Source organism: Nerophis lumbriciformis, linkage group LG27, assembly GCF_033978685.3.
Source record: "Nerophis lumbriciformis linkage group LG27, RoL_Nlum_v2.1, whole genome shotgun sequence".
In the NCBI taxonomy this organism is placed as follows: domain Eukaryota; kingdom Metazoa; phylum Chordata; class Actinopteri; order Syngnathiformes; family Syngnathidae; genus Nerophis; species Nerophis lumbriciformis.
The window spans coordinates 4,911,485-4,934,392 of NC_084574.2; the positions used below are offsets into that span (position 1 = coordinate 4,911,485).

General features: G+C 39.2%; 1 protein-coding gene across 1 annotated transcript in view; it reads left to right on the forward strand.

Moving 5' to 3' along the window:
• The window catches only part of LOC133570225 (calcium uniporter regulatory subunit MCUb, mitochondrial-like), a 44,798-nt gene that overhangs the window by 6,953 nt on the left and 14,937 nt on the right, over window positions 1-22,908 (forward strand). Inside the window, exons 2-4 of the mRNA XM_061923023.1 lie at window positions 16,370-16,433; window positions 16,497-16,664; window positions 21,887-21,994. Of these exons, the coding sequence (XP_061779007.1) occupies window positions 16,370-16,433; window positions 16,497-16,664; window positions 21,887-21,994 (340 nt within the window). The remainder of the gene's footprint in view (window positions 1-16,369; window positions 16,434-16,496; window positions 16,665-21,886; window positions 21,995-22,908) is intronic.

Sequence of the window (22,908 nt, forward strand, 5' to 3'; positions counted from 1 at the left end):
GACCTTTAACATCAAAACTGTCGCCGCCATTATGTGCAGTGATGTTTTTAAGTGACCATAACATACCTGCCAACTACTCCGGTTTTCCCGTAATTAGTACGGTTTTCATCAACCTATTCCGGGTTACGGTTGCAGTGATAAAAAATACGGTTTTTCATTAATTAAATTATTTTTTTTTTTTTTAAAGTTTTATTCACGAAATCGCGTAACAACAATGACAATCGACACTGCTTCCCGTAACTTCCTATCGAGCCATTCCGAATGCCATGCGCGAGGCTATTTATAGCACCGCTGCCAAGCACGAGGCACCAGTTGCCATTGTTTCCAAACGAGCGAACGATCATGGAATCAGCCGGAGAAAAATCGCAAACGAGTCTTAAACCGAAAAGAAAACTGCAGTCATTCCGTGAAGAATATTCAAAAAGCCTATCCGGGAATAATTATCCGTTCCAAAAAGGGTGAAAACTACGCGAATTGCACCTTGTGCAGACAAGATTTTTCGATCGGACACGGAGGAATTAGCCATGTAAAAGACCACGTTGGGACAAAAAAACACAAGTCTAATGCCGTTGCTAAATTTGGATTTTAGCCACAAAAAAGTAATGACACCTATGTTATCTATTGGAATTGTTTAGTACTGTTATACTGTTAAAAGTGTTTATACTATTTATGCTTTCAAGTCCAAGTTGAAGAAATCTTGTTAAATGTTGACAGCATAACTACCAAAATACAGAAGTATGTCCTTAATATTTTTGCAGTGCTATTTCTGTTGAAAAGTTAAAAAGATTACATTAGAGATGTGATGTGCCACTTTTCAAGTGTCTGATGGCTTAAATTAATTTTCATTAATTTTTCATATTTTGAATTCTTTTGAAAGGCTTACAAAAAAACTACATTTGAATTGTAATTCCATGCTATTGACAGGACTATTAATTTTAATGAAGTTAGCTTACCATGTTTACAGTATGATAATTGTGATAGAAATGTGAATTTTAGGCACAGAATATTTTTTACAATTGAACAAGGCAGTAGATTATACAAGCTTGGACAGAAAGTTAATAATGACACCAATTTTTTTTTTTTATGGAATTGTTTAGTACTGTTTTACCATTTGTTTACTGTAAAAAGTGTTTATACTGTTTATACTTTCAATTAACAAATTGAAGTCTTGTGAAAGGTTGACAGGATAACTGGCATTAACTGTCAAAATAATTTCAAACTATTGAAGTTAGCTTACAGAATAAACATGTCAATCAACCCATATGATTTTTGCTGTAATATTTTTGTTTTGAAAAGTCACTGTGACTGATAGAAAAGTGATGGTTTTAGCAACATTTTAACCTGTCTGAATGCAATCAATCATTTTGCGTCGGGGGGCGAACCTGAACCCCCTACCAGGACTTTGTCCTGGACCTACCGGGGCCTGCGGCCCCTGGACCCTGGCTACTAGGTTTTTCTGATTTCAAAAGTTGGCAGGTATGCCATAAGTCTTGAACTATAGAAAGTAGGGATGTAACGGTACACAAAAATTTTGGTTCGGTACGTACCTCGGTTTAGAGGTCACGGTTCGGTTCATTTATCAGTAAGAAAACAACAAAATATACATTTTTGGGTTATTTATTTACCAAATTTGCAAAATCTTCCACCAAAAATATTTTTCTTAGTGGAATATTTGATGTGAAGTAATGGGAACCTTGGATAGGTCAATAATTCATAACAACATTGATTTTGATTCAATATTATGTTTTGAGCAATAACAGTTTGAAAGAAAAAAAAACAGCTTTGTTTTATTAGTCAACATTGCAACTTTTTCTAAATGACATTTAACCTTTAAGCTTTTTTATTTCACTTTTGTTATGTTTTTGTTTATTTTAATAGTATTTTTAGAATGTGCCGTGGGCCTTTAAAACATTAGCTGTGGGCCGCAAATGGCCTCTGGGGCACACTTTTGACACCCCTGCTATAGATAATAAAAAATTAAATGTGATAAATCTATGGATAAAAAGCAGAGCCTGGCGACGCATGCGCGTTTATCATAACTCTCTCTCTCTCTCTGTCTCTGCCCCTCCCTCACCAATGCTGTTTTGTTTTTAACCCCTTCTTAACCCTGAAGGTACATTGAAAATACACGCAACCCTAACTCAAAATGCCGGACATTTGAGGCATTTAAGAAACTCCGCCCGGACAGCTCCGCAAAAGAGGACATGTCCGGTGAAAAGAGGACGTATGGTCAGTCTATCCTAGCCCGTTAGTTGCTAGCATGCCATTTGTTGTGCCTCGGTGTGCATTGTTTACACAACGTACGTTACGCTACTTAATACGTCCGTGTGGAAACTTGTTCGGTACACCTCCGAACCGAACCGAAACCCCCGTACCGAAACGGTTCAATACAAATACACGTACCGTTACACCCCTAATAGAAAGTATTTCAATGAGTGTGAAAGTTGTCTGTCTATCTATGTTGGCCCTGTGATGAGGTGGCGACTTGTCCAGGGTGTACCCCGCCTTCTGCCCGAATGCAGCTGAGATAGGCTCCAGCACCCCCCGCGACCCCAAAAGGGACAAGCGGTAGAAAATGGATGGATGGATAGCGCTTTTCTCTAGTGACTCAAAGAGCTTTACATAGTGAAACCCAATATCTAAGTTACATTTAAAGCAGTGTGGGTGGCACTGGGAGCAGGTGGGTAAAGTGTCTTGCCCAAGGACACAACGGCAGTGACTAGGATGGCGGAAGCGGGGATGGAACCTGGAACCCTTAAAGTTGCTGGCACGGCCACTATACCAACCGAGCTATACCGCCCAACGGGTTTTTTGGGTGTTATACAAGTTATTACGGTGTTTTATTTTGGGTGTTACAGGAGTTATTACGGTAATCTACGGCCAGTGTTTTTCAACCACTAGTGTGCCGTGAGATACAGTCTGGTGTGCTGTGGGAGATTATCTAAATTCACCTATTTGGGCTAAAAATATTTTTTGCAAACCACTAATTATAGTCTGCAAATGATGTGTTGTTGTTGAGTGTCGGTGCTGTCTAGAGCTCAGCAGAGTAACCGTGTAATACTCTTCCATATCAGTAGGTGGCAGCAGGTAGCTAATTGCTTTGTAGATGTCGGAAACAGCGGGAGGCAGTGTGCAGGTAAAAAGGTGTCTAATGATTAAACCAAAAATAAACAAAAGGTGAGTGCCCCTAAGAAAAGGCATTGAAGCTTAGGAGAGGCTATGCAGAACGAAACTAAAACTGAACTGGCTACAAAGTAAACAAAAACAGAATGCTGGACGACAGCAAAGACTTACTGCGGAGCAAAGACGGCGTCCGAACATGACATGACAATCAACAATGTCCCCACAAAGAAGGATAAAAACAACTGAAATATTCTTGATTGCTAAAACAAAGTAGATGCGGGAAATATCGCTCAACGGAAGACATGAAACTGCTACAGGAAAATACCAAAAAAAGAGAAAAAGCCAACAAAATAGGAGCGCAAGACAAGAACTAAAACACTACACACAGGAAAACAGCAAAAATCTCAAAATAAGTCAGGGTGTGATGTGACAGGTGGTGACAGTACACCTACTTTGAGACAAGAGCTATAGTGATGCATGCTTGGTTATGCTTTAAAGTCATATCCAACAATTACGACAACAACTTTTTACTGTCAACTGAGTTTCGTTTTTTAATGATTTCTGCTGGTGGTGTGCCGTCTGATTTTTTCAACGCAGAAAATGTGCCTTGGCTCAAAAAAGGTTGAAAAACACTGATCTACGTCACAGCAGCTCAGACAGGAACAAAGCAGAGTGGGCGGGGTTTGTTTTCTGAGCAGCCAGCCCTAAACACGTGTGTCAGGAACAGATGCGGAAGCAGATTTTTACAACACATTTTTGCATAGAAGTGGTAATATATCATATTGTAGGGTGTTTATCACATTTTGCATTCATATTTTGCTGTTTGTTACACTTATGTTGTTGTTTTTCTTTGATTGTAAAAGATGTCGATGGAGGAGCTGGTCTGAGAAGTAAAAGATGTTCATATGTAGTTAATATTCAGTGTTTTATTGTTCATAGTTAATATTGTCAATCCCACTTTCTTTATTTTAATGTACATTTTGGGTGTCCCATTCAGTAAAACAACTGTAAAATTCCATTCCGTTTTTTTGAGGTGGTCTGTCATAACTTTTTTAGAATTCTATCCGACATTGTGACTTTTGGTATTAGTGTTCCTGAAAAAAGGGGACCCAAACACACATACTGTACAGCGGATTTTTACAGCTAAATGTGTATATATCATTTATACCGTATTTTTCGGACTATAAGTCGCTCCGGAGTATAAGTCGCTCCGGAGTATAAGTCGCACCGGCCGAAAATGCATAATAAAGAAGGAAAAAACATATATAAGTCGCATTTTTTGGGGAAATGTATTTGACAAAAGCCAACACCAAGAATAGACATTTGAAAGGCAATTTAAAATAAATCAAGAATAGTGAACAACAGGCTGAATAAGTGTACGTTATATGAGGCATAAATAACCAACTGGTATGTTAACGTAACATATTATGGTAAGAGTCATTCAAATAACTATAACATATAGAACATGCTATACGTTTACCAAACAATCTGTCACTCCTAATCGCTAAATCCCATGAAATCTTATACGTCTAGTCTCTTACGTGAATGAGATCAATAATATTATTTGATATTTTACGCTAATGTGTTAATCATTTCACACATAAGTCGCTACTGAGTATAAGTCGCACTATGAAACTATGAAAAAAACTGCGACTTATAGTCCGAAAAATACGGTACCCACGGGGTACTGTTTTGCATCCACTGTAATATAATGTAGATTTTGCATTTTTTAAAAATGGTGACCGGAATTTTAATGTGAAATATACAGATTTGTTTTTACAGTGTACATTGAAAAAAAATGTTATAATAAAATGAATAGGCAAATTCGTAAATTATTCACTGTTAAAAGCGGCCCTCTGATGGCATCCATAACTGGGATGTGGCCCTATAATAATAATAATAATAATAATAATAATGGATTAGATATTATATCGCGCTTTTCTATTGTTAGATACTGTTGCGTTTTGGACCAGTTGTTCCTCCCAGGGAATTCAAGTCACAAGTCGCTCCCAAGCTTTTTACGACACTTAAAGCTGAGTTGAAAAACCACCAGAGACAGAATAGGTATTTTGTAATATATTGGCAAAGCTTTGCAGATATATATACATTTGAGACCAGTCCAGCATAGAACATTCAGTGGGGCGGTATAGCTCGGTTGGTAGAGCGGCCGTGCCAGCAACTTGAGGGTTGCAAGTTCGATCCCCGCTTCCGCCATCCTAGTCACTGCTGTTGTGTCCTTGGGCAAGACACTTTACCCACCTGCTCCCAGTGCCACCCACACTGGTTTAAATGTACGTAGCTTAGATGTTGGGTTTCACTATGTAAAGCGCTTTGAGTCACTAGAGAAAAGCGCTATATAAAAATAATTCACTTCACTTCACAACATTCTATCCCGCCGCCAAAATGGTCTGCCTTTCCGACCCAAAACCCTCTCTCCTCTTCCCTCTCTCTAGTCAAAACAAATGCTTATTATCGCTCTCTCTAACATTCCTCATTCAAGGTTAAGCACACAGTTTTGCAGACAACCAAAAGACCACAATTGGAAGAACACGAGCTGTTTTCAAATATGACTATGAAATAAAAGTAGTAACACTTAAATTCGGATATATGTAAATATCTGCCTCCGACAATTCCCCCTTCAGATCTTCTAAAAAGATCTTTATCACTAGTACAACACTTCTAAAATACGCCCCTCTTTGAGCAAGCTAGTAAAAAATTAAAAGCATAGTTACATGGGAGATAAACGGATGGAATCTATGTCAATGTCATCACTGTCAGGGAAGGAAACTAGCATTTCTCGAAAGTCACCACTTAGCTTGACCCCCTTCAGTGACATAGCAAACCCAGAAATAGGGTGGGGTTGTCCTCCTTCTACAGCTCTAACAATAGGATGTGGCCCTATAATAATAATAATGGATTAGATTTTATATCGCGCTTTTCTATTGTTAGATACTCAAAGCGCTCACAGAGAAGTGGGAACCCATCATTCATTCACACCTGGTGGTAAGCTACATTTGTAGCCACAGCTGCCCTGTGGTAGACTGACAGAAGCAAGGCTGCCATTTTGCGCCTACGGCCCCTCCGACCACCACCTATCATTCATTCATCATTCATTCACCAGTGTGAGCGGCACCGGGGGCAAGGGTGAAGAGTCCTGCCCAAGGACACAACGGCAGCGATTTGGATGTCAAGAGGCGGGGAGCGAACCTGCAACCCTCAGGTTTCTGGCACTGCCGCTCTACCCACTGCAAGGGTGCTCATTACGTCGATCGCGGAGGGTGTGTCAGTCGATCACCAGCCAGGCATTAAAAAAATAGTCCTAAAAATGAGCGATCATAAATCTTCACTATGACGTCACTTTCGTCACTTGATTGACATTCACGGCACCCGAGGGTCTTCTGAAATGACGCTGGCTGCTGCCAGCTCATTAAAATTACCGACTGGAAGGCGAGAAACACTTTATTTCAACAGACTCTGGCGCCGTACCTGTCGTCAAAACTCCAAAGACCGACTGCACAGTTGCACAGTTGCGCTAACAAAATAAGAGTCTCAGAAAGCTGGCGTGCACAAGCTAGCAAGCTACGGAGTTTGCCGACAATGTATTTCTTGTAAAGTGTATACAAAGGAGTACGGAAGCTGGACAAATAAGATGCCAAAAACCAACCACTTTCATGTGGTATTGGACAGAAAGGAGGACTTTTTTCTCCTCCATTCGAAAATGCGGACGTTATCATCACCACTGTCTGATTACAATCAATGCAAGTCATCAGAATCAGGTAATACACCAACTTATATTCTTGTCTTCATGAAAGAAAGGAATATATATGTGTTAAACATGCTTGTATTATCTCTAAACACTTTTAACTTATTAACAATATTAACTATATGTGTTAAACATGCTTATATTATCTTTGAACACCTTTAAGTTGTTAACAATATTAACTATATGTGTTAAACATGCTTGTATTATCTTTAACCACCTTTAAGTTGTTAACAATATTAACTATATGTGTTAAACATGCTTGTATTATCTTTAACCACTTTTAAGTTGTTAACAATATTAACTATGTGTTAAACATGCTTGTATTATCTTTAACCACCTTTAAGTTAACAATATTAACTATATGTGTTAAACATGCTTGTATTATCTTTAAACACCTTTAACTTGTTAACAATATTAACTATATGCGTTAAACATGCTTGTATTATCTTTAAACACCTTTAACTTATTAACAATATTAACTATATGCGTTAAACATGCTTGTATTATCTTTAAACACCTTTAACTTATTAACAATAGTAACTATATGTGTTAAACATGCTTGTATTATCTTTAAACACCTTTAACTTGTTAACAATATTAACTATATGCGTTAAACATACTTGTATTATCATTAAACACCTTTAATTTATTAACAATATTAACTATATGTGTTAAACATGCTTGCATTATCATTAAACACCTTTAACTTGTTAACAAAAACATATATTTCATAAATAAGTAAATATAAATTATATATATGAATGAGGTAGATCCCCACGACTTGATCAATTGAAAAGTAGCTCGCCTGCAGAAAAAGTGTGAGCACCCCTGCACTACGCCATGCCGCCCCTCAATGACATCCATGCTCAGTGGCCTAGTGGTTAGAGTGTCCGCCCTGAGATGGGTAGGTCGTGAGTTCAAACCCCGGCCGAGTCATACCAAAGACTATAAAAATGGGAGCCATTACCTCCCTGCTTGGCACTCAGCATCAATAGTTGGAATTGGGGGTTAAATCACCAAAATGATTCCCTGGCGTGGCCACTGTTGCTGCTCACTGCTCCCCTCACCTCCCAGGGGGTGGAACAAGGGGTTGGGTCAAATGCAGAGGACAAATTTCACCACACCTAGTGTGTGAGTGACAATCATTGGTACTTTAACTTAATGAAGCAAACCACAGTCTGCACTACCAACATTACCCTCATGTGCACTTTTTAAATCAACACTGCTTTCCCACCTGCTCTCAGTCATCACTTTATATCGTCCCAAACAGTCAGCTGATATCACTCAAGCATTTATGGCATGCCATCAAGGCCGGGCCGAGCAGGGAAAAAAAAAAGTGCCTTCTGGTTGCTCTGCACTGAATGAAGTGCGACCTCAGCTTCCTGTCTGAGCGATGATCATGGTTAGTGCTGTGAGAAGCAGCCCCCTTCTCCCTGCAGCTGCACATAGAACATGATGAATCCAGTCCATAGCCAAGCACAGTCTGACGGACAGAACTACAGTAGGTGCTCATTACACGGCTGCTACCTCGCATTGTTGGCCTTAAGCGGAATGGAGGGCGGGGAGAAAGAAGTGGAATGGAAGGCTCACGCACTATGAGAGAAAATTCAATTATTCCCAGCTGTCATTGTGATGAAGTGCAGTCAGTGAAGCATTTGTCTTTGTTCTCCACCCTGTTTTAGGGGAACACTAGGATTGGGCAAATGCACTGCAAAATAACACACTTTCAATGCCATTTTTACAGCCACTTTTTGAATCATGCAGTGTATACCATTTTAGTTACCGTATTTTTCGGACTATAAGTCGCACTTAAAATCCTTTCATTTTCTCAAAACTCAACAGTGCGCCTTATAAAACGCTACACTGCAAAAACTGAAATCTAAGTAAGATGAAATATCTCAAATAAGGGTGATATTTGCTTATTTTCTGTCTGATAAGATACTTCTTCTCACCAGAGGTGGGTGGAGTAGCCAGAAATTGTACTCAAGTAAGAGTACTGTTACTTTAGAGATTTATTACTCAAGTAAAAGTAAGGAGTAGTCACCCAAATATTTACTTGAGTAAAAGTAAAAAGTATGTTGTGAAAAAACTACTCAAGTACTGAGTAACTGATGAGTAACATATACACACACACACACATATATATATATATATATATATATATATATATATATATATATATACACATATATATATATACATACATTGATATATACAGTATATAATTTATATTTATTTTGCCGTTTTTATTTACATGTTAAAGGGGTTTTAATGAATATACATGCATGTTTAACACATATAGATTCCTTTCTTTCATGAAAACAAGAATATAAGTTGGTGTATTACCTGATTCTGATGACTTGCATTGATTGTAATCAGACAGTAGTGATGATAACGTCCACGTTTTCAAATGGAGGAGAAAAAAAGTTCCTCCTTTCTGTCTAATACCACATGAAAGTGGTTGGTTTTTGGCTTCTTATTTGTCCAGCTTCCATATTCGTTTTTATACACTTTACAAGAAATACATTGGCGGCAAACTCCGTAGCTTGCTAGCTTGCTAGCTTGTTTGCGCTGGCTTTCGGAGACTCTTATTTTGAAAGCGCAGGCGCGATGGAGCGGCACTTTTATTGTGAAGACAGGAACTCTGCAGTCAGTCTTTAGGCTTTTGACGGGATGTACGGTTGAAATAAAAAAGGGTCTTTTTTCCTTCACACTTTTGACTGATTGATTGGAACTTTTATTAGTAGATTGCACAGTACAGTACATATTCCGTACAATTGACCACTAAATGGTAACACCCCAATACGTTTTTCAACTTGTTTAAGTCAGGTCATGTGACCACCTGGCTCTGTTTGATTGGTCCAACGTCACCAGTGACTGCATCTGATTGGTGGAACAGAGTGAACGTCACCAGTGACTGTATTTGTTGAAACGCAGGCACTATGAAGGTCTGTCTGACAGACCAAAACAAACAAAGCGTGCATTAACAGATCGATAAAAATTAGTAGCGAGTAGCGAGCTGAATGTAGATAAAAGTAGCGGAGTAAAAGTAGCGGAGTAAAAGTAGCGTTTCTTCTCTATAAATATACTCAAGTAAAAGTAAAAGTATGTTGCATTAAAACTACTTTTAGAAGTACAATTTATCCCAAAAGTTACTCAAGTAGATGTAACGGAGTAAATGTAGCGCGTTACTACCCACCTCTGCTTCTCACTAAGCAGATTTTATGTTAGTGTTTTACTTGTTTTAAGTATTTTGCTCCTAAATGATCTCAGTAAGATATTACAGCTTGTTGCTGAGATTTGATGACCTATATTGAGTAAAACATGCTTGAAACTAGAATATCAAGTGTTGCAAAGCTGTGTCATCAACACTCAAAAGTATAAAACTACTTTTTCAAAGTAATAATTTCTTATTTCAAGCATGTAAAAAAAATAATCATGACTTTGACACAATTGTGTCTCATAATTAAAGGGGAACATTATCACAATTTCAGAAGGGTTAAAACCATTAAAAATCAGTTCCCAGTGGCTTATTATATTTTTCGAAGTTTTTTTCAAATTTTTACCCATCACGCAATATCCCTAAAAAAAGCTTCAAAGTGCCTGATTTTAACCATCGTTATAAACACCCGTCCATTTTCCTGTGACGTCACATAGTGAAGCCAACACAAACAAACATGGCAGAAAGAACAGCAAGCTATAGCGACATTAGCTCGGATTCAGACTCGGATTTCAGCGGCTTAAGCGATTCAACAGATTACGCATGTATTGGAACGGATGGTTGTAGTGTGGAGGCAGGTAGCGAAAACGAAATTGAAGAAGAAACTGAAGCTATTGAGCCATATCGGTTTGAACCGTATGCAAGCGAAACCGAGGAAAACGACACGACAGCCAGCGACACGGGAGAAAGCGAGGACGAATTCGGCGATCGCCTTCTAACCAACGATTGGTATGTGTTTGTTTGGCATTAAAGGAAACTAACAACTATGAACTAGGTTTACAGCATATGAAATACATTTGGCAACAACATGCACTTTGAGAGTGCAGACAGCCCAATTTTCATCAATTAATATATTCTGTAGACATACCCTCATCCGCGCTCTTTTCCTGAAAGCTGATCTGTCCTGTTTTGGAGTTGATGTCAGCAGGCCAGGGAAGCTAGGGTCGATATTCTTCTCTTGATCATCTTCGGTGGCATAAGGGACGGTGTGAGCCAAGACATCCAGGGGGTTTAGCTCGCTCGTCTGCGGGAACAAACTGCCGCCATTGCTTGCCGTGCTACCGAGGTCCTTTGTCCCTGAATTGCTCACACACTCCGGCAGATTCAATGGGGGTCTGGCGGCAGATTTCTTTGACTTTATCGTTGGAAATGCATCTGCTTTGAGTGTCGCAGGATATCCACACATTCTTGCCATCTCTGTCGTAGCATAGCTTTCGTCGGTAAAGTGTGCGGAACAAACGTCCAATTTCTTGCCACTTTGGCATCTTTGGGCCACTGGTGCAACTTGAATCCGTCCCTGTTGGTGTTGTTACACCCTCCGACAACACGCCGACGAGGCATGATGTCTCCAAGGTACGGAAAACAGTCGAAAAAACGGAAAATAACAGAGCTGATTTGACTCGGTGTTTGAGAAAATGGCGGATTGCTTCCCGTTGTGACGTCATCGCTCCGAGAGTGAATATTAGAAAGGCGTTTAATTCGCCAAAATTCACCTATTTAGAGTTCGGAAATCGGTTAAAAAAATATATGGTCTTTTTTCTGCAACATCAAGGTATATATTGACGCTTACATAGGTCTGGTGATAATGTTCCCCTTTAAAACAGATGACAGCCAAATGGACTTTGCCGTTTTATTTTCAATTAAACAACAGAAAATACGTACTCATATAGTAGTGCACTTGTTATTAGTGAGAATATACTTATTTTAAGGTATTTTTGGGTTCATTGAGGTTAGCTAATTTTACTTGTTTTAGAAAGTCTTGACAAGCCAAATTGTCTTTTTCTATTGGCAGATGCCTTCAAGTAAAATACCCCTCATTCTTGTATTTTTAGGGACCGAGTCCCTTTGGGACAGAGGACCCTATTGTATTTCTAGCGTTGTATTATTATACCGCCGCCTCTTTGAGCTGTAATTTGACCCCCTTAGCATGCTTCAAAACTCACCAAATTGGACAGACACATCAGGACTGGCGAAAACTGCGATCTAATCAAAAAACCAAACCCCAAAACTCAAAATTGCACTCTAGCGCCCCCTAGGAAGAAAACACAGACAAAACTGCCTGTAACTCCCAGTAGGAATGTCGTAGAGACATGAAACAAAAACCTCTATGTAGGTCTCACTTAGACCTATATTTCATACACTGACAACCCCCAGCAAAAATCAACAGGAAGTTTGCAATTCACCTTTTTTCAAACATTATCTCTTCTGAGCGCGTTTGTCGTGTCGGCTTCGAATTAGCACAGGAGAGAGATTGAACCCTTCTGATTAAAAGTTGATGAAAGAGTTTTAATTACTGCTCCGGTTTGGATTTTATGAGCTCTCAAAGTTGGTCCCGTCCATCTCTGCTTGCAGCTTTAATTTTCCTTGTTTTTGAACACTGACTTTTTGCAGTGTAGTGTGTGAATGTGGTCTGTCTATCTGTGTTGGCCCTGCGATGAGGTGGCGACTAGTCCAGGGTGTACCCCGCCTACCGCCCGAATGCAGCTTAGATAGGCTCCAGCATCCCCCGCGACCCCAAAAGGGACAAGCGGTAGGAAATGGATGGATGGATGGATCTCAAATATTGTTTCAGCCTGGCCTCTCTGGTCTTTTGTGGCCACTTGGGGGCAGTACTAACAAATGAATGAGCACAGCTATTACTGCAAGCCTAATAGTGTGAAAGTGGAACATCTTCACCTCTGTAGGAAATAATGCATGTAGCAGTAGTCTGTTCCAGGGTCAAACTGTGCCCAAAACTATTGAAAATAAGTTAATAACGGTTAATATGAAGATGACATACATAGCAACATGCAGAGTCTGGTGAACCTCATTCCACCTCTAACATCTCCTGTCGTGTCACTTTCCCCTGGGTTGCCTCTATGCAGCTTTTAATAACATATTGATTGAACGGGCTTCTAAGCAAGAGGACAAAACGGACGAGGGGGGAGAAAAGGGGGGGGGGGGTCTGCTGTCACATCCTCAGGCGTTTAGTGTGATGCATTCAAGCGAGACTCACACAATAAAATAAAAGTCCCTAACCTGGGGCTAAAAGAAAAGTGTGCAGCCGGTTTGTGCCCAAGAGATGTTGGCAGCAAAATCTTTAAGTGTCAGGGACTAATTAGATTAATTGGATCGTAGTTGCCAGTGAATCCATTTGGTTTACTCAGGACTGTGCAGAAAATGTATTCATGTGCTGGCATTTTTTACTCACAAAAAGAACACGCAGGCTAATATTAATCATAACAGTCATCTGAGTTGACTGACTACACTTAAAGAATCAAATACTGCCTCAAAGTCGTCATTTTTCCTCCTGTTGATGTTGTATGAACACACCACCACTGACTGAGTGGGGCATGGTGATGATCCACCTTTCCATGCAGTAGCAGGAGGTTCTTTACCAGAGATCTCGTGAAATTGCAACATCGACATTTATCCCCCTTTTATACAGAACCCAGCATGTGGAATATGGCTGCTACTTGGTCGTCCAAAACACCGTCGTAGCGATGCTGGCGTTTCAGGTGGCCCATAAGGTTTGATGTGTTGATGCGTGATGATTTTTTCCCTGCTCGCGGAATGTATGCCGAACATTTGGTGCAAATAACAGGCAAAATTTGCTCACCCTAACCCTCCTATAGCACAGTACAGGGAACATCGCCTCATTGAAGCGTTTTTGTAATCTTTTTTCATTTTTTTAATCGGTTATCAGAGCTATTTTTATGTTTTTGGAGTTATCGGTGTGGCATCATCATTCCTTATACTGGAAAATAATTATCTGTCCGATATTTAACATGCACTCCTACTAATAACACAACACTGACATGCCAGTGTTTCCCACACATTCATTTATTTGTGGCAGCCCACCACGAAAGAATTACGTCCGCCACAAATGGATTTTTCGGCTTTTGACTCGCTCGACCGCTCATAAAAGCAATGGGACTCTGTCTGTGAATGTAACATGTAGTTACAACTCCGGTGCAGTAGGTGGCAGTAGCCTACTATGCATTGTAACTCCGCCAATAGCACTTAATTCACCTGGTGGGCCAGAAGAAGAAGACGACGACAACCGACCGGATCAAAATACGAGGGTAATATATGTTATAGGTAGATAGGTTATAGCTGCATCGCTCGCGGCTCGTCATATATTTAACGTTAATCCGCGATTTCACCGAGCGTTTCACTGACGGTGAGCAGCCTGACGCTGCTTCATTAACACCGCCGCTGTTTGACTGCAGACGCACGTAGTAACAGTCACCTGTTTTCATACCGACGAGCTAACGTGTCCAGGTTATAACCCTGTTGTCAATAAACACACGTGGACTGAAGCTAAATTGTCCACTGTCCACTGCAGCATGTGAATGCAATGAAAAGAATAAAATCTGAGCCAACCAGCTGTTAAAATGTTGTCCAGGTTAATGTTTTGGCCATTAAAGGCCCTTCATTTCAAGATTTCAACTGTGATCGGGCTTTAAACAGGTGGCTGACCTGTTCAGATGTAACTGCTACTGGTCAAATAATGTCAAATAGCATTTAATTTTACATGTATGCAATGCCATTTAAATGTAATTATAGATAATAATAATAATAATAATAAATACTGTGTAGTGTTGTAAATAGTCAACGGGAAGGATTTTAGTAAGATATAAGCCATGAGCACTACACAGCCAGAAAAAAACCTAGGCAGGACAAGTAAAAATATTGTGGCAAGTAGATTTGAGAAGTCAGGCAAGTAGAAAAAAAGCTTAACGTTGAACCCTGCATGTGTTGAGCTGCTGCCGCTTAAGGTTAGACGGCACTGTACATAGAGCGGTTCTGCTCGTTAGTAATAAATTCTAATGTTGGATGTTCACTCCTTCACACAGATGAGTATAGAAAAATATTTTCAACGGCCGAAAAGGGCTCGACTTGGAGAGGAGGTAGGCCTACAGTCCGGACCACAGGTGCGACCTGTTCAGCAGCAGCAGGAGGAGGAGGAGGAGGTTGACTGACTGTGGCAGGACACCTCTGCCTCTGTTTCACTTCATGTTGCTGGTAAATAATATGGTTGTAGTAGTAGGCTAAAGTTAAATTATTTAGTATTCACTAATTAAAGGGGCAGAGCTTTAAGAGACATTTTAGCTTTTATATTTTATAAGATATATTTTTTGTAAGAACCACAATTAATAAATATATTTCAGTGAATAACTAATTGTTCAAATCTGTATATAAATATGTACATAAAGTGTTGTAATTATATTCCAACTCTAGTGCAATGCACATTGGTACTTTATCTTTATCTCCATACTGTAGATTGTATGCCTACATCAAAGTGCCACTTATGTCTATCAAGCTCCATGTTCTGATGTTTAAATGTTCGTTGTATGGTTGTGGTTGTGTCTGTGCTTGTGTTTTTGTTCTGTTGTTTTTGGGTATGTTAAGAAAGCAATGATGCACTGTGCCCAAGACAAATTTCCCCGCAGGGACAATAAAGTTGAACCTTGAACCTTGAACCTTGAACATATGTACATAACAAAAAAAGGTGAAATAACTGAAAACATGTTTTATATTCTAGTTTCTTCAAAATAGCCACCCTTTGCTCTGATTACTGCTTCGCACACTCTTGGCATTCTCTCCATGAGCTTCAAGGCAAGCACACCTGTGAAGTAAAAAAAACATTTCTACCTCTTGAAGCTCATGGAGAGAATGCCAAGAGTGTGCGAAGCAGTAATCAGAACAAAGCGTGGCTATTTTGAAGAATATAAAACATGTTTTCAGTTATTTCACCTTTTTTTGTTATGTACATAACTCCACGTGTTCATTCATAGTTTTGATGTGACAATAGTCATGAAAATAAAGAAAACACATTGAATGAGAAGGCGTGTCCTAACTTTTGGCCTGTACTGTATATCACGATACAGATTTTCGGCCATATGACCCATCCCTAATCTCTGTGTAAAAGAGTCTTCTCAGTGGGCAGAAAGGTGCTGCTGTGTAAAAAAAGGCACAGTTGAATAAATGCCAATTTTACGGTTATGGGTCTGAAGCTGCAATTGTGGAGGACCTCTGAGTAAAAGCGGCGTCTGCTGACTAGAAAGTGGAGCTGTCCCCTTGGGGTGCAATAAATGCTGCACCTTTAAACACAATTTGAACGTTAGTCAGCAGAATGTGCACTAAAAAAGTTGGAATGTACATTAAATGCAGCGACTGTAAGAATGTTGTCTTTGCTTTCAGGATGCTTTGTTTACATTGCCGCTCAAACTATTAGTCTAAGGAGTGTCCTCATTTTATGGACTTTGTTGTCTTTCCAGGTTCCACCACCTCTGCTGGGAACCTGTCCAGCTCTTTTCTGCAGCACAAGCCCGCCTCCTAGTGGTAATCTGACCTTACTGCACTCACATGACAATGAGACACTGACCTCCCTCTTCTTATTCACAGACGTGTCCCTCAAGTACAAATATGGCCGGCTGGCCCTGGAGGTGCCGCTGACCTGCAGGCCGGAGACGTGTCTGTTCTTCCTGCAGCCCATGCTCATGACCGTGGGCGACCTCATCGGCGAGCTGCAGAGGGAGGACCCCGGCGCCACCGCCTCCGTGCTGTCCAAAGGTAGCGCTGCGTTTCTCACATGTCGTCAAACTGCTTCTGTGGGGGCGTGTCCAAAAAGGGAGTTAGTTGTTGGCCATCACACAAATACTCGCCTCACTTCCATGCAAGTTTGCATTCCAAACAGGTTTTTCCCGGACAGGAAAGAATGCTGCAAGCTTTATCAATTTTCCAAGTAACATTTGAAGTAACACTGGAATTAAAAAGAAGTTAACCGCTGTTAAACCGGAATCCTACAAACAGTAAATGGCATAACTGCCTTCCGCTTTAACGAAGAACCTGTGTTAACCTTTTTTAGCTGCCGTACAAGAGTAAAAAGAAGCTAACCGCTGCCAAACAATTGTGTACTCAACCTTGATCATCACCGCTGTGCCTAGAAAGGAGGTCTCGTCCCATGTTATTTTTTATTATTATTATTATTATTATTATTGTCATTGTCAACTATCAGCCATTATGTGCTACACTGCAAAAAGTGAAATATAAGTAAGATTAAATATCTCAAATAAGGGTGATATTTGCTTATTTTCTGTCTGATAAGATAATTCTTCTCACTAAGCAGATTTTATGTTAGAGTGTTTTACTTGTTTTAAGTCTTTTGCTCCTAAATGATCTCAGTAAGATATTACAGCTTGTTGCTGAGATTTGATGAGCTATATTGAGTAAAACATGCTTGAAACTAGAATATCAAGTGTTGCAAAGCTGTGTCATCAACACTCACAAGTATAAAACTACTTTTTTAAAGTAATCATTTCTTATTTAAAGCACGAAAAAAAAAATCATGATGCCGAGCGCATATCATTATGTCAAGATAATGGCACTAGCATTTACTTATTTAAGAATATTTTTCAACATATTGAGCAAAAAGGTCTTTTTTTTCTATCAAGAAAAGTGCACTTGTTATTAGTAAGAATATACTTATTTTAAGCTATTTTGGGGTTCATTGAGGTTAGCTAATTTGACTTGTTTTGGAATGTCTTGACAAGCCAAATTTTCTTGTTCTATTGGCAGATAATTTTGCTTAGTTCAAATAAAATACCCCTCATTTTTGTATTTTTTTTCTTGTTTTTGAACACTGACTTTTTGCAGTGTGTGTACTCAACCTTGATCATCACCGCTGACCGGTCTCGTCCCATGTTATTTTATTATTAATATTATTGTCAACTATCAGCCATTATGTGCTAAGCGGCCTCGATATGGAGAGAAAAGCTGCTGTGTGCAACCAAACAAAAAATGGTTTTAAGACAATAAATAATGGATTTTAAATTAAAAAAATATTTGCAAACATGATTTAAAGTTAAAGTAGCAATGATTGTCACATACACACTATGTGTGGCGAAATTATTCTTTGCATTTGACCCATCACCCTTGATCATTCCCTGCACTGCAAAAAGTGAAATCTAAGATGAAATATCTTAAATAAGGGTGATATTTGCTTATTTTCTGTCTGATAAGATAATTCTTCTCACTAAGCAGATTTTATGTTAGTGTTTTACTTGTTTTAAGCGTTTTGCTCCTAAATGATCTCAGTAAGAGATTACAGCTTGTTGCTGAGATTTGATGACCTATATTGAGTAAAACATGCTTGAAACTAGAATATCAAGTGTTGCAAAGCTGTGTCATCAACACTCACAAGTATAAAACTACTTTTTCAAAGTAATCATTTCTTATTTCAAGCATGTAAAAAAAAAAAAAATCATGACTTTGACACAATTGTGTCTCATAATTAAAACAGATGACAGCCAAATGGACTTTGCTGTTTTATTTTCAATTAAAGAACAGAAAATACGTACTCATATAGTAGTGCACTTGTTATTAGTGAGAATACACTTATTTTAAGGTATTTTTGGGTTAATTGAGGTTAGCTAATTTTACTTGTTTTGGAAAGTCTTGACAAGCCAAATTTTCTTGTTCTATTGGCAGATGCCTTCAAGTAAAATACCCCTCATTTTTGTATTTTATTCCTTGTTTTTGAACACTGACTTTTTGCAGTGTAGTGTGTGAATGTGGTCTGTCTATCTGTGTTGGCCCTGCGATGAGGTGGCGACTAGTCCAGGGTGTACCCCGCCTACCGCCCGAATGCAGCTGAGATAGGCTCCAGCAACCCCCGCGACCCCAAAAGGGACAAGCGGTAGAAAATGGATGGATGGATCTCAAATATTGTTTCAGCCTGGCCTCTCTGGTCTTTTGTGGCCACTTGGGGGCAGTACTAACAAATGAATGAGCACAGCTATTACTGCAAGCCTAATAGTGTGAAAGTGGAACATCTTCACCTCTGTAGGAAATAATGCATGTAGCAGTAGTCTGTTCCAGGGTCAAACTGTGCCCAAAACTATTGACAATATGTTAATAACAAGATCACATACATAGCAACATGCAGAGTCGAGTAAACCTCATTCCACCTCTAACATCTCCTGTCGTGTCACTTTCCCCTGGGTTGCCTCTATGCAGCTTTTAATAACATATTGATTGAAAGGGCTCCTAAGCAAGAGGACAAAACGGACGAGGGGGGAGAAAAGGGGGGTGGGGGGGTCTGCTGTCACATCCTCAGGCGTTTAGTGTGGAATGATGCATTCAAGCGAGACTATTTAAAGCACGAAAAAAAAAAATCATGACTTTGACACAATTGTCTCATAAATTAAAACGGATGACAGCCAAATGGACTTTGCTTTTTTATTTTCAATGAAACAATAAAAGACTTACTCATATAGTAGTACAGTTGGCACAGTACAGTAAACTGACAGTTAATATTTAAACATTTAACATTTCTAACTATTTTGAACAGAAATAGTTCATGCACATTCAGATAAATTCTTCAAAATTACAATAAAAATATATATGCACACTAATTGACTGAAAGAGCACGCACTTGGCGCGATGATGTCATGTTATCCAAGGAAAAATGCATTTTTAGACCATATGATTTGCCTGAGCGGCTAGGAGACCCCGAGAGTAACAAGCGCTTGCCTTGTTGCCTTTCCATTAAGAACAATAAAGTAGTTTTTAGTATAAGTTTGCTGGTTTCAAGAAATGTAATATCATTATGTCAAGATAATGGCACTAGCATTTACTTCATTTTAAGAAATTTTTCAACATATTGTGCAAAAAGGTCTCTCTTTTTTTTCTACCAAGAAAAGTGCACTTGTTATTAGTGAGAATATACTTATTTTAAGGTATTTTTGGGTTCATTGAGGTTAGCTAATTTTACTTGTTTTGGAAAGCCTTAACAACACAAATTTTCTTGTTTTTTTGGCAGATAATTTTGCTTAGTTCAAAAAAAATACCCCTAATTTTTTTTTTTTTCTTGTTTTTGACCACTTGCAACAAAAGAATGTTTAAAAAAAATTTTTTTTTTGCAAATATTTTCTGGTTGACGCGTAAAAAGACACATTTCTCTACACACAAATGTTTTTTGTTTTTTTTTAATAAAAAAAAAAAACTTCTTTTTTTTTTATTGGTATCTTTTTGTTCACAAATATTTATTTAATTACGACCAAACATGAATCATGTGGGCGGGGCTTCATCTGAACAATGTTAGAAGCCTTTTTATTGGTCACTATAGCCAACACTTCCCACTCCCCTTCAGGCAAAACTGGACAATCATGCATTACATACTATACATTACCTTTTGCACTATATTAATTTATATTATTATGTTGTCAACTTTGTACTTTTTTTTATTATTTTTTTGTTTTAAGTCGTTGCCTGAAATCAATCAATAAATAAAAAAAAACACCTACCGTATTTTCCGCACTATTAGCCGCACCTAAAAACCACAAATTTACTCAAAAGCTGACAGTGCGCCTTATAACCCGGTGCGCTTTATATATGGATTAATATTAAGATTAATTTTCATAAAGTTTCGGTCTCGCAACTACGGTAAACAGCCGCCATCTTTTTCCCCCGTAGAAGAGGAAGTGCTTCTTCTTCTACGCAAGCAACCGCCAAGGTAAGCACCCGCCCCCATAGAAGAGGAAGCGCTTCTTCTTCTACTGTAAGCAACCACCCGCCCCCGTAGAAGAAGAAGAAGCGCGCGGATATTACGTTTCATTTCCTTTGTGTGTTTACATCTGTAAAGACCACAAAATGGCTCCTACTAAGCGACAGGTTTCCGGTTCATGAAAAGACGCAATCTCTCCATCCGCACACGGACTACTATTTCACAGCAACTGCCTAAAGACTTTCAAGAAAAGCTGGCTACTTTCCGTGCATATTGTAAAAACAAGATAGCTGAAAAAAAGATCCGGCCAGAGAACATTATCAACATGGACGAGGTTCCACTGACTTTTGATATTCCTGTGAACTGCACTGTGGATACAACGGGAGCACGTACGGTGAATATTCGCTCCACAGGGAATGAGAAGTCGTCCTTCACTGTGGTTCTAGCTTGCCATGCTAATGGCCAGAAACTTCCACCCATGGTGATATTCAAAAGGAAGACCTTGCCAAAAGAGACCTTTCCAGCCGGCGTCATCATAAAAGCTAACTCGAAGGGATGGATGGATGAAGAAAAGATGAGCGAGTGGTTAAGGTAAGTTTACGCGAAGAGGCCGGGTGGCTTTTTTCACGCAGCTCCGTCCATGTTGATATACGACTCCATGCGCGCCCACATCACGCTGGTTTTTAATATATTATTAAAGTTTGACTGACCTATCTGACTGTTTTTTTGACATTCCTTTAGCGCAGTTAGATGCGGCTTATAACACGGGGCGGCTTATAGGTGGACAAAGTTTTGAAATATGCCGTTCATTGAAGGCGCGGCTTATAACCCAGGGCGGCTTATGGTGCGGAAAATACGGTAATCGATAAAAAGGCTTCTACATATTGTTTAGATTTAGCCCCGCCCACAAGATTCAAGTACAGTTGTAAACAGAATTACAACCAAAATTCCGTGCGGCCCCTGAGCTAGATTTGATGACCTGTGACTTAGTGACTTTTCACAATTTCAGGGCGTTTCAACGCAAAGCTTCCACCGTACTGTTGTGTCATTGTTTGGTTGTTACTTGGAGTTAGTCATTAAATGACTCTTGTCTACTCATCATCTCCACCAAAAGGTTACGACCATGACGTGATTGTGTAACCACATGCTTACTAAGTCCCTCTTTCTTGTTCTGTTCTAACTTGCAACAACACCATACCGCGACACTACACTACCACATACAGTACGGTATAGCAATAATACATGTGTTGTCTTTAGGATTCCTAATTGTGTTACTTCTTTGTACCAGCTGGTGAACGTGTGGCCTGGAACACGCTGATAGATAGCCTGCTGATAGACAAGGACTTCAAGCTGGTCATCAACAACACGGTTTACAACGTGCGCTCTCCTGACAAAGGTATTCCACTATTCGCGATTGCAACAGTCGTCAGATTACAAAGGAAGCAGTCAAACCAGTATTACTTGGTTTTACACTCTTTCCACCGAATTGCTTCCATTTGCATGTTGGAACACTCAATTCTTTACTGTTTTTTTCCCCAACTCTAAATCTGATGAAAACAAACATTGAACTCCTCAAAACGTGTATCAGCCCATCTCATTTTTGACCCAGTTCCTACGCCAAAAATGACTTATCTGCAGAGGTGGGTAGAGTAGCCAGAAATTGTACTCAAGTTAGAGTACTGTTACTTTAGAGATTTATTACTCAAGTAAAAGTAAGGAGTAGTCACCCAAATATTTACTTGAGTAAAAGCAAAAAGTATGTTGTGAAAAAACTACTCAAGTACTGAGTAACTGATGAGTAACATATACACACACACATATATATATATATATATATATATATATACACACATATATATATACACACATATACATATATACACAGTATATAATTTATATTTATTTTGCCGTTTTTGTTTACATGTTAAAGGTGTTTTAATGAATATACATGCATGTTTAACACATATAGATTCCTTTCTTTCATGAAGACAAGAATATAAGTTGGTGTATTACCTGATTCTGATGACTTGCATTGATTGTAATCAGACAGTAGTGATGATAACGTCCACGTTTTCAAATGGAGGAGAAAAAAAGTTTGTCCTTTTTGTCTAATACCACATGAAAGTGGTTGGTTTTTGGCTTCTTATTTGTCCAGCTTCCATATTCGTTTTTATACACTTTACAAGAAATACATTGGCGGCAAACTCCGTAGCTTGCTAGCTTGTTTGCGCTGGCTTTCGGAGACTCTTATTTTGAAAGCGCAGGCGCGATGGAGCGGCACTTTTATTGTGAAGACAGGAACTGTGCAGT